At 55.2% G+C, this 12,500-nt stretch overlaps 1 protein-coding gene across 3 annotated transcripts in view; it reads right to left on the bottom strand.

The window, feature by feature from the left end:
* Positions 1-12,500, bottom strand: part of pdgfab (platelet-derived growth factor alpha polypeptide b) — a 13,691-nt gene that overhangs the window by 312 nt on the left and 879 nt on the right. Inside the window, exons 2-7 of one of the 3 annotated variants that reach the window (XM_086176388.1) lie at positions 12,135-12,231; positions 9,445-9,579; positions 8,499-8,689; positions 2,279-2,405; positions 1,642-1,765; positions 1-1,283 (exon numbers count right to left, since the gene is read on the bottom strand). The exon at positions 1-1,283 is cut by the window's left edge and continues 312 nt beyond it. In XM_086176388.1, the coding sequence (XP_086032514.1) occupies positions 1,692-1,765; positions 2,279-2,405; positions 8,499-8,689; positions 9,445-9,579; positions 12,135-12,231 (624 nt within the window). In that variant the 3' untranslated portion in view covers positions 1-1,283; positions 1,642-1,691. Of the gene's footprint in view, positions 1,284-1,641; positions 1,766-1,807; positions 2,150-2,278; positions 2,406-8,498; positions 8,690-9,444; positions 9,580-12,134; positions 12,232-12,500 lie in introns of those variants that run through there. The other 2 variants (XM_086176389.1, XM_086176386.1) reach the window with 2 other exon arrangements.

Here is a 12,500-nt window from a genome sequence, read left to right as displayed (position 1 = left end):
GCGATACAGCAGCTGATGTTCGGGTCCCGAAGGACGTGGCTTTCGCATTTCGGCGTCCGTGGGTTCTCCCGGACGCCAGGCGTCCCGTTCGCCGCTCTTTGCCCGCCGCGGCTGGGCATCTTCTTTATCGGGTGAAAAATAACTTATCGGCGACGCGGCGCGGAGTGGAACGGTCGCGTTCGAGCGGGGCGATGCGCTCCTGGTGACCGCCGAGGAAGAAAATAACCCTCCGCCCGCTCGCCGCCCCACTCGGGTTAAAAACACAGGCACCCGACAAGAACGAAAAAGAGAAACGAAACGTAACTCCCGCTTGGATAAAAGTAAGCATAATATATTTCATAACAAAAATAAAGCATCTTCCTGTACTGACAACCCGCGACTCCTTCCTGCACACATATATCCAAACCATATACAAGACTTGATACCATTCCGCTATACTGCAATATAATAAGACACGTGGCGTGACGAGAATGACGACTCGATGAAAATGACCCGACCGCGGTTTCTCTCTTTTTTTTTGGAGGAAAAGGAGGAGGGATGAGGTGGGAAAGAAAAAAAAAAAAAAAAAAAAAAAAAGGTCCGCTCGTATAAATAGTTTGTGAGTAGCTTCAGTCTTCTCCTTTTCAAATGTAACTGTACACAGCAAAGTGGGCAAAGTCACAGGCCGCCCACGGAGGGGTTCCTCTCAGCGGCGCGTCCTCCGCCAACGCCGCCGCCGCCGCCGCCGCCGCTCGGGAGAAATTACACAGTCCAGCGTCTTTCCTTTCCTCCCTCCATTGTTTCTCCTACGTCGCTCTGTTTTTCTTCCCGTGTGCGCAAGAGTCGTTTGAGGGCACTTTCATGTGGCTCCGGCTGGAGGCCTCCCGCTGCTGCTTGGGAGTGGAGGGTTGTGTGTGTGTGTGTGTGTGTGTGTGTGTGTGTGTGTGTGTGTGTGTGTGTGAGGGGAAGGGGGGGGTTCCCACGAGAGTTGTGTCCGACCCTCTCAAAGCATCCGACGCGGATCCCTTTGGCCTCCACGGCGTCGTGCCCTCCCTCCTTCCGCAGAAGAAGTCCTCAGCGCTGGTTATGTGTTTTAAAAAAAAAAAAAAAAAAAAAAAAAAAAAGCACCTTTGGCATCTTATCATCTTTGTTGGTTATTTTTTTCTCAGTCTCTCAGTTTGTTTGTTTTTTTTTTTTTATTTTATTTTTGCGAAGATGTCGGTGGCGGTGGTGGTTCTCCCCGCAGGTGGGCGTCCTCCGTCGGCCCGAGTCCCTTTGCTCCGCTGGATCTCACCTCACGTCCTCTGTCGCGGAAAAGAAAGAAAAAAAGATGCTTTCGTCAGAAAGTTTCGCTTAAATTCCCGGGTCCGCGACGGAGAGGAGGCAAAATTTAGATTCCCCGCGGCGTGTCCGATTCGTCCGATCAGCTCGTGCATGCACGCCGTCACGTGATTTCACAAAAAAAAAAAAAAAGGATCGTGGAACTGCGTGCACGCGGCGTGAAAATCGTCATGCGGCGGCTGATTGGCCGCGGTGGTGACGGGACGTGAGAGGGGGTGGAGGGGGGGGGGTGCGCTGATCGTGACGGGTGATTGGACGGCGCCCGCGCTCGTCCTGATTGGACCGGCGAGGTGAGAGGACGCTGCGGTGCCAAAGTCCTACCTGTTCCCTCCGCGGCTCTCGGCGGACTTTGGGCAATGAGTTCAACTTTATTATGTCGCCAATAAATCCTTGCTGAGCCTTAGCTTTTTAGGTTTCCTTTTTCTACCCTTAGCTCTATGGTGGCCTGAAAACACAAAGGCGGGGAGGGTGGATAGGAAGGAGGGTTAGAAGGCGAGAAAGCAGGGTTTATTAACGGCGAGAGACGGGACAGAAGCACAGAGGGTAAAGTTATGACACACTATAAATACTTTCAGACGTCTTATCAGCGCACATCACAAGACTTATCTGCTCCCCGGGAGAGAAACGCTTTCAGATGAAGGCATAGGACGGGGCGGGAAGGGGAGGGGGATTCACCTGCCGTCATGCTAAGCAGCCTTTGGACACCCTTTCTTAGCACGGAGAGATTCTAAGACACATGCAAGAGCAGAAACACACACACACACACACACTCGAGCGGAGTTTTGCAATCGCCGGCCACCTGACAGGTGTGTCTGACAGCTTGGAGCGGCTGCAGAGGGAAAAAAAGGGTCATTCGGTGCAGAGCGAGAAAGACAGACTGAAAAGGAGGGGAGGAAGGAGGGGGGGGGGGGTCGAACCGGAGGCGTTAGCTTTTACGGCGCCGCGTGAAAGGATGTACCTGTTTCTGCGTCTGAGTTCTCCACGCCGTGATGCTGCGACGTGCACACACACTCCAGGTGGTCTTCTAACCGCACGAAGACCTCCTTCAGCTTGGGCCTCCGTCTTACGTACTCCACCTTGGCCACCTGCGAAAGGAAAGAGGAGGGGAGTTAGCGCCGGCGACACCTTCGCCGTTACGCTTAGCCAGATCGCTCCTTCGGGAACCGATTCATAAAAAGGTCGCGTCGGCGTTCGTTGGGGAAAGCGTCTGGAAGAACGGGAGGCAGAACATGTCCTCGGGGCCCCGTGGGGAGGGTTTACCCTGGCAGCAGAAGAGACGGCGCCTCGGAGGCCCCCAGACGCTCACCTAAACTCAGCCGCCCTGTTCTGACACGCAGGCTGTTTTTACACCGCGTTAATATTCCTTCACAATTTATATCACAGGTGTCGAACTCTGGCCCGCGGGCCACATTTGGCCCGCGATGTAAGTATTTTCGGTACAAAACGGCTATTAGCGCATGTACGGCTAATGCTACCGGAATGCTCTGCTGGTGTTTTGCTTCAGGACCCATAAGCGCCCTCTCCTCTGTTGACAACAGAGTATGCTAGTATGCTAATATCTGTTTGCATCTGTAAAAGACAGACATGTTTGTCTCTAATTTCAATTTATTGTACTTTGTAAATTCCTCTCCGCATTTAACCCATCATGGATGAACCACGAGTGGTCGCCGGCCAGCTAGCGGCTCCAGGGGAGCAGTTCTGGGTTCGATGTCTTCATCAACAACACATCGGGAGGAGCCGGGAATCGAAGCAAGAATGCATACGATTTTTATTTACTTTTTATTCAACATATGAATCCCATTCATGTGTGTTTTTTCATTTGAATTTGGATTTTGCACGTGTGCAATATTAAGTTATGTATCGTGCAGGGTGTCAAACTCATTTTAGCTCGGGGGCAACACGGAGAAAAATCTATTCTCAAGTGGGACGGACGGGTTAAATCAGGACATATTAACCACTGTTAACATACCTATTGTTCAACCTGGTATCAACCAGAAACCTGGTATCCTTCAGCTTTGCGAGCCGGGAGTTCGACACCCCTGTTGTATCGTATCGTTGTCCCATATTCACTTCTTTGTGGATGTTTGAATGGATGTTTTTCAATAAATATCAATGCCGACCCGCGACTTTGTGGAGGTTCGAATTTGATCCTACCAACCCGAGAACGGCATCGCCGCCGTCCCGGCTCACGCCCTCTCCGTTAACACAACAGCCGCGGTTCGGTGTTGATTCAAGCTTACGTGTCGAGGTTATGATGATCTTATTGTGTAAGAGCGAGGAGGTGGCTAGGTGCGTCGCTAGCCACCTCCTCGCTGATCCCACGGCCGAGGGCAGGTAGCGGAGAAGCAATAACCCGCCGCTTCCGCTCCGCCAGCGCAGAAAGAGGATATTGGCCGATAATCTCGGGTTCGGCGGTCGAGGCACGATTCGAGGACGATCCGGGAGATGTTGAGACCCTTGGACACGGAGTGGGGGGGGTGGAAACGATAAAAAAAAAAAAAAAAAGGAGGGATGGAGTGGAAAAAAAAAAAAGCGAGCAAGCAGAGGAGGTATGCGGCGAGCAAACACAGAACAATGGTGTCTAGTTTAGCTGTGGGGTGTTTGCTGTTATCGCACACACACACACACACACACGGAGCATGGGTGAAAGGATCAGAGCGGTGAAGAACATGAAGGAGGAGCAGGAAGTGTGTTTGCAAACAGCAGAGGTTATTTAAGGAAGGGGGGGGGGGCCATCACAAATAGCATCAGATGACATTCATGTGTTACCTATTAACGTGACGTTTCTAGGTTACCCAGCGGGGGGAGACGCACTTGAAGGGGACAGATAAAAAGTTAATAATGATTTATTGTAACTGGGGAGAAGTTAAAACTGCAAACCCAGTTAGCTTGCGCGTGTGTGTGTGTGTGTGTGTGTGTGCGGCAGGTCGGAGACATGGGAGATACGCACTCTGGAAATTATTCTGGGGTCGGAGGAATCTGTGTGGCTGCAGAGGCAGGGAGCCGGAAAACAAAGAGGTCCTACTGGCTAACACACACACACACACACACACACACACACACACACACACACACACACACGAACGCAACACTTTTGGCCAAACAAGCAGCTATTGACGGACAAATAAAGCGCTGGGCCCCCTCCATGAGAGGCCCGGCCTCCAATGGCAGCATAAAACACACTCCCCTGCAGGATAAAAACCGCACACACACACATGTTGGCAATTCATAATCATACGTGTGCCACAATGCGTCTCAAAAAAGCCGGCTTTTGCAGACGTGCCCTTTTTTCCACGACATCCTGTTTGGCTTATTTCTCAAGCGTGGATGTGGACGTCTCGGCCGGCGTCGGCATCGAATCCGTCTATCGCCCCCGTGCCGGAGGAGGCCGGCCGCTTTTCTCCGACGGAGTCAACGACTTCCCACATAAAACACAGATCAGAAAGAGACCCCCATCGTACGGCGAGGGGCCCCCGCGCTCTTTGTATAAATCACGCTGCTCTAAACTCCCCAGAAAGCCGGGCCCTGAGAAAGAGTCCCCTGAGTGGCTGTGGAATGATATCCGATCCGGCGGGTCGGGGTGAGGTAGCGAGGGAGGAAAAAGACGAAGGGGGGTGGGGGGGTTCCCTCCGGGAAGTGCGGCCCCCCCCCTCGATTTCGTGTCCGTTTGAAGCCGATCGTCCCGCGACGGGTTAATTGTGAATTCCCTGGACGCCGAGCGCTGATGAGAGACGGGAGCCGTCCAAGGAAAACACACCGGCAATGCGGACGTTCGTGTTTGGAGGACGGGACGGACTTGAACATGGAGGAGCTTTCCACGCGATGTGGCGGACAGGCGACACACGCTCGGCATCAACCTGCTGCAGTCACACACACACACATACGCGCAAGGGGGAATATGAGAAAAGACGGGCTCGCGCACACTCCTCCCAAAACACACACAGGCGTGTATAACCAGATGTGAATATCTGTCTGACCCCCGACCGCAGTGTGTGCGGAGAGACCCGAAGAACCGTCGTGCGATATTGAATATCAAAGAATCCCCGGGATGTATAATTTTTCCATTCGCTCCGTCCCTCCTCGGCGCGCCCGAAAGGGAAGGCGAGGGCGCCGGAGAGGTGGGAAATAGAAAAATACGCTCCGAGCCGAGCGGCGGGTCCAGAGTGACCTGCAGGGATGGACGGCGGCGGGGGGGGGGGCGGATATTCATATAACAGACAATCAGACTCCGGGAGGGTGGAGGAAGTGGAGGAGGGGGCGGTGAAGTCAGAGGGGAAGAGTGAAAGGGAGGACAGGAGAGGAGGAGGAGTGAGGGAAAACCCAGGGAGGGAAGACAAAAAAAAAAGGAAAAGAAATGATGCAAAATATGATTAAAACACGGCTGCTGCTTTTTCCTGATGCCTTCCAGCCGCTGCGGCGGTAGCCAAACTCCCCGCCGTCTGACTTGGTCGTGATGCTCCCATGGTCTCTGACCCGCCCGGATCCCCCCCTCCCTCCCCCACCCACCCGCCGGGCTCATAACACACACACACACACACACACACATACAAACTCCCTCACCCTTCTTCATCCACTCCGAAAGCCGAGTGAATCAAAGGGAAAATAATTCACAGCTGCAAGTGACTTCAAACGGGGAGGCCCCCCTTATCCCCCCCCCCCCTCCACCCCCCCCCCTCTTAATCCAGCTGAGGACCCCTTAGCTATTCATAAATCATGATCACTGTATCACCGTCACACTGTCTTTTATTTATGAAACACCCCGTAAGTCAGGGTCCCACACAACCGCATGGCTACTGCTGCCCCCCCACCCTGCACCCGGATCTGACCCGCAGTGGCTGAGGTAACCGCTTGTGTGTGTGTGTGTGTGTGTGTGTGTGTGTCGGAGATGTGTGGACCCCCACACTCAGCGCTGTGGCTGTATCCGCCTGGCCTCTGTCAACCCCCACTTTGATCCAGCAGCCATCAACACTTCATTACTCTGCGGCCGTCTTCCTCTCGCTGCCGCTTCACACAAATGCCCCCCCCCCCCCCCATGCCCCGCGCTGCGGTGGGGGAGTTTATGTAGCATTGCATAGAGTGCACTCCATCACACACACACACACAGATGCAAACAATCTCCTTCTTAGGTTTACACAGATGTGCACTGATGACCCACTCAGACCTCTGCAAAACGCCGGTACATGCACTTCCAGGGCCATTAGCCTCGCTTTATTGTTGCCAAGACAGACCATAATGTTCCGATTAAGCCACCTTATAATGGCCGCCTCCTGATTTTCCTCCAATGCTAAAAAAGTGGGGCGGCTCTTTGTTAGCATCGGTCTAAAACTCCTGACCCTGCACCCCCGAACAGAAGTTCGAAAACTTCGGCGTCCCTCTGGAGCGGGAGGTTGTCGGTTGTATTCCCGCCTGCGCGCTAAAGCGTAGCATTCACACGCACGGCAACGGCGGCCGACCGGTTCCCGAGGCGACTCCGGCGAGCGCGGGGGAACCGACCGACGACCTTTCGCCGGCGGCGGCCCGACTGCCGCCTTGCAGCGCAAACGCACGCTAAAATTAATTTCTATTGCTTTGCATTCTCGGCGTGTCTGGGCCGGACGCCCTGCAGAGCCGTCCGGGATATTAAAAAAAAAGGGATGCGAGACGTCAGGAGGGGGAAAAGGAAGGAGCCAAGACGCTGCCATCGGGGAGTCAGAGGTGCAAAGTGCAAAGGGAGGTAAAGGAATTCTGCAGATATCGAGCCTGAACATGAAATAATCTGCCGGTTATGAAATGTGTTTGGGTCTGCATCCTGTCAGAAGGCCGTCCGTCCGCATCCCGGACCGTCTCATTAAATCTTTACTTTTCATTAAGGATTTTGGAATAAACCCCAAACGGCTTATCTGGACACACACACACACACACACACACACACACACACACACACACACACACACACACACACACATGCAGGAAGAAGGGGATCACACGCAACGCCGGCGTGGCAACGGTGTTTCGGTGAGAGAAACGCCAGAGCATGAAGGAGTGGAGAGGAAAGCCCGGGAAGGCAAAGATAGCGGTTCTGGGATGCGGACCCGGACCCGGACCCGGACCCGGACCCGGACCCGGACCCGGACCCGGATCATGCTGGAGGCCCTGCAGAAACCAGCTGGGATTGTTCTGAAAGCAGGATGGGAGCTCTGGAAGGACGGAAAGAAACAAGGCGATGGGTTCTTTTCCCCGAAATGGGTCGGTGCGACGCTTTTAGCTCCCTGAAGGAACCGCCATTCAGCCTCCTGACCCGGGGGAGGCGCGACCTTCGACCTTTCCAGGGGACGCAACGCCACGCGGAAAAAGCGAGTCCATCGGCCTCGCGAGCTCATTCCGTCAGACAAAAGCGGCGTGGACGGCGGCATTCCGCGGATACCGGAGCGTCCGTGTCCTCTCGGCCCCGTGGCTCCGCCAGCGCACACAGAGCTGCTATTCACAACAATGGACACACACACACACACACACACACACACACAGAGGGCCGCTGTGTGTCTATTAAAGCTGGACTCTCTTAGCGCTTTATGAGTCAGCATTTCTGACCGTAAAAGAAAAAAAAAAACGTTCCCTGGCACTTCTTCTCCGAGATAAAAGCTGCAGACCGTCTTCGTATCCATATTAAAATCTCTGGCCGCAGCAGGTGAGGTTTTTTGTTTTTTTTTCGTTTTGCTTTTTTCTTCCGCAGACCCTGCATGAACCGGCGGCCGAAGCCGGATCTCGACGATGGCGGGCCTCTCCTGGTCGCCCGGCGCTCGTACCAAACAGAGCGCATACCTGCCATAGCTGCACGCCGCGCCGCGCCGCTAACAGGCTGCAGTGTAAATACAGCGGAAATATCGACCCGTCTCCTCTGATCCTGAACAGAAGGTTTCGTGCCTCCGATGCCGAAGGCGCTTCCCGGGAACCGTCCAGGAGAGCAAACCTGGAGCCAAACATTCTCAAGACACGGGAAGTTGTTTTTCTGCCGCTCTTTCGGCAGGAATCCCCCTCCAACCCCCCCGTCGCTGTCCTGACTGATAAAGAGCGTCAAGTGGACGGCTTTCTCTCATGTGAGCAACTTACCTGATGTGTGTGTGTGTGTGTGTGTGTGTGTGATGATGAGACAACTGCAGCTAGCCTCATGAATGCACGGCGGGCGCGAATGCTGGACTTACCTTAACGGTGCGGTGGTGCTTGCGGGACGGGTGGCAGCGCATGTTGCTGGTGTTGCAGCAGCCCGTGCAGCGCTTCACCTCCACACAGGGCGGCCATATCAGGAAGTTGGCGGACGTGGGGTCCACCTGGCTCCTGGGGATCTCGTAGATCACCGTCCGCGTCTTGCACACCGCCGGGAGCGCTTCCTCAACTGTCGGGGGGGAAAGGTTCGTTTGAATGCGAGCGCGTCGGGATTCTGTCGTCATGGCGATCCTTTCACCTAGCTTCAGAAGAAGCCGCTCCGAAACCAAAACACGACCGTTAGCGGCTTTCATCGCGGGCTTCGTGTTGTTTTTAAACGACGACATGCATTTTTGTGGCAAAGTTGAAACACGCAACACGACGTCAATGTTTTGGTTTTTTTTTTCGTCAGGGCCAGAACGGAGGCTCGGCTTATCTTTGAACGCCGCAAAGCGCGAGGTCGCTCTTGGCGGCGCTGCCCCGCACCTTCATCAGATATTGCGCCGCGTGACATTTTATGAAGAAATCTGAGACGAGCTGCAACACGAACCGCTGAATGCCAGGAATTTCCATGCTCAAGGATACATTTCCTTCCCTCCGACGCGTGGCTCAGATCTCCCGAGCCTTTGGCCAATTAAAAACCTCCGTGGCGGACGTCCCCCTTGAACCCGCTCACCAATCTGGAGGATTCGCAGATTGCCGTGAAACGCCGCGCGGACGCGTCCATTAAGAAAGCCACTAAATGTTAGCTTTGTTGACACGAGCGTAAAGCGATCGGTCTCATCTCTTGGCAGCTTGCATGTGGGCGGGCGGGCGGGTTAAAGAGCTATTATAAGAACATTATAAACAGCCTAGCATGTCGTGCCAAGTTGTGATGCACGCCGCGTCGAACGCCGTCGGCGTGACGCCACCTCCGGCGCGACCGCGCTCGCCCGTCGTTCTCACCGATGCTCCTCTTGCGCCGGCCGTGCAGCTGCGAGCTCTTCAGGTCGCCGTACTGGCCGGGGTGACGGGAGAAGTTCTTGTGGTGGTTGTGGTGCTTGTGGTGCTTGGGCCCCTCAATAACATCGTTTCCCGTACCTCCAGGGAGAGAAAGGAAAAAGGCAGGGACGTTAATGCCGTCACGCGGCCATAAACCCGTTCCGCCGTTGCAGCGTCAGTTTTACGGACAACTAACACGCCGATGGTTAGTCACGTGACCGCGACGAGACGGTAGCCGCGCGCGGAACGCCTCGCATTCGGGTGACGTCATGTCGTTAAAAACTTCGCACGAATCTGGACGGAAGCGAGTCAGCGCTAATTGGCGGTTTGGCGCGTTTACCCACGATGTGTTTACCCTCTCGGCTCGGAAAAGTACAAGCGTTGACGCCCGCGCGCCCGCGGTCCCCTTATTTTAAATCCGACCGGCTCAGCTAATTTCGCGACCATCTGATAAAGCCCGGCTTGTTTTGGTGCACGCCCCGCCATATTACGGAAAAGTGCCGGAGGAGGAGGTAAAGTGATAAAGGTCGCTCACAGGATCCTGCCCTTTTTCCAAAGAGCGAGAAAAAAAAAGTGTTTGCAGAGCGGGCGGGGCCGGAGGGCGGCGTGGACGCAGACAGGTGGAGCACGCCCACACGGCTAACACAATCACACACCTGTGCGCCGCGCATAAACACACACACTCCTGCGTGACATATGGAGGCCCCGGCGCGGTAAAGCCCGGCCAGAAGCAAACACATTCCTCTCCTTTGCGCTCCCGCTGCTCACAGGACGGGATTTCCTTTCGCCCACGCATCGGTCGACGCTGGGATTTGTAGTTTATTGCTTCTGGACGGCTCCCGGTTCCAGGTGCCCAGAAGGTCCACGGCGGCCATGTTTTTTTTTTTTTGCTTTACCGCGGTCGGCCGCCTCGTGTTACCCCGCTATCCAGCGCGGGCTAACGGTTTCTCAGGTGTAACCCGACCCGGTCCGTGACCCCGAGGCCGACCCGCGACCAGCCGCGCGCATGTTGGGTCGAAAACAACCCGCGCGAGGAGACATTTTCACATTCGTGAGGACTTTTTCCTCCAAAAAACATCTCAGGAGATAGAAACGTCTCCTCTCATTCATGGGGTTTTGGACTCCTGAGCCGTCTCCCTGCGTAATCGTCTAGTCTGCCCTTGTTGTGGGCTGCGTGCAGCAGGGAGAGCAGTAGGTCATGGAGCCAACAGGTCCTCCCTGGGAGAAGACAAGATAAGATTGTTTTTATAGGAAATGTAGGGTCATAGGAATCCCTTCCAGCCGTGGAGGAGGAGGAGGAGGAGGAGAAGAGCGGCCGCCGGCTCCTCGGAAACAAAGCAGGTCGCACAACATCTCTGCCAGAGCGGAGGGAATTCAACCTCCAGAATCCTGATACTCCTCCACCTCTGCCCCGTCTGAGAGTCAGGTTCCCTTTTCTGTCAAAGTCCTTCGGCAGGAAAGATAAGAGCGGGCAGGCCGGGAGGCCGCCCAGGGAGGGACACGGGGGGGCGGACGGCCATCTGCCAGCTTCCACGGGGTCGTATCAGCTGTCAGTCAGAGCCCAGGACGCCGTGGCGCGCTCGCTTTGAGGCCCCGGAGACGAATGCGAGGAGGCGCCGGGCAAAACAGTTGCTAGAACACACACACACACACACACACATGCATAGCCGGAGGCCCCTTCCAGCGACGGGCCGTCTTCTGTAATGCCGAAAAACATCACAACAGCCATTTCCGCGTCAATAAAAATACCTCCGGTCTCCGGCGTCGCCCTCGTAAACACGGTAACATCCACGGCTCGCGTAATAATAACCGGCTCGCTTCTGTTACCCGAGACGCATTCCAGTTTGAAGAAAGACACGTTAATTCGATTACAAACAACTCGCCTCGTGCTAAAAAAGCGCCGCCCGGATCTATTCTGGGCTCGCGGAGGAGGAGGAGGAGGGGGGGGGGGGGGGGGGGGGGGTCACAGGTCGGTGGGATTCAACAGGGTAAAACACAGCGGCCGCTAATAGAAAGCTATCGGTGCGAGCTAACGGCGGCTCAGATCTGGCGGCTAATGAGGAGCGACCGCCATGTGTTACGCCGCCGTCGTGCGCAGGCTAACGGTTTCTCGGCGGTAACCCGACCCGGTCCCAGGCACGCCGGCCGCAGAATTAAGCCGCGACCCCCCCCCCCCCCCCTTCCGCCCCCCCGTTGCTGCGGTAACAGCGGCCAAGTTTTGCGGCTAAAGGCTAGTGGAAGCGGAGCCGTCACATCTGTCACGGTGACCGCTTCATCTCCAACGTGGGAGCTAAATTTGGCACGGGGGTCGGGGTGCTGTAATCACGGGCATGTCTCTCCAGCCTGCTTCCAGGAGCTGACTAAGTGTGTGTGTGTGTGTGTGTGTGTGTGTGTGTGTGTGTGTGTGTGTGTTTGGAGCTCCAAAGCAACAGAGACTCCTCTCAGGGCATTGCATGAACTAAACCCTCAGGTATGGCATCTCCTCCCCCCTCAGCATGAAGATCTCCACTCAGCGACGGCGGTTGAGGAGAACAAAATGTTTCCTTTAAATCAAGCTGTGTGTGTGTGTGTGTGAGAGAGAGAGAGAGCTACAGCTTCTCAGTTCCACCTCAGGAGAACATCTCCCTGGAGCTCGGAGAGGCCGTGGGTTTTACCTATGGAGTCAATCTCCAGTAGCCGCTGGAGGTCGCTGATGCTGTGGATTTCGCTGTGGGACAGCCGGTCGATGAGCTCCTGGGGAAACTCCACTTCCTTCAGGAGGGGGTGCGGAGAAATCAGAGAGAGAGAAGAGAGAAGATCGGAGGGGGTTAGAGATGTTTCTCCAGCGCTTGGATCATGAGCTGGAGCGGAGGAACCGCAGAAGCGCCAGGAATCCGCGCGTCTCCTCCAAACCACCTGCGTCAAGGTGTTTCTAATTTGCATCCCGGATGTTTGTGAGTCGTGTTTCCGGTGCGGTGCGGTGGACCCCCCCTCCCCTCCCCGCAACCCCGCACTCTCCGCACCGTTCTGCACTTGTTGCG

Source organism: Fistularia commersonii, chromosome 28 (genome assembly GCF_037954325.1).
Source record: "Fistularia commersonii isolate RoL2024-O1a breed Wild chromosome 28, RoL_Fcom_v1.0, whole genome shotgun sequence".
NCBI classification, from domain to species: domain Eukaryota; kingdom Metazoa; phylum Chordata; class Actinopteri; order Syngnathiformes; family Fistulariidae; genus Fistularia; species Fistularia commersonii.
Note: the sequence above shows the minus strand (reverse complement) of the source record. Positions and strands in the feature narration are given on the sequence as shown.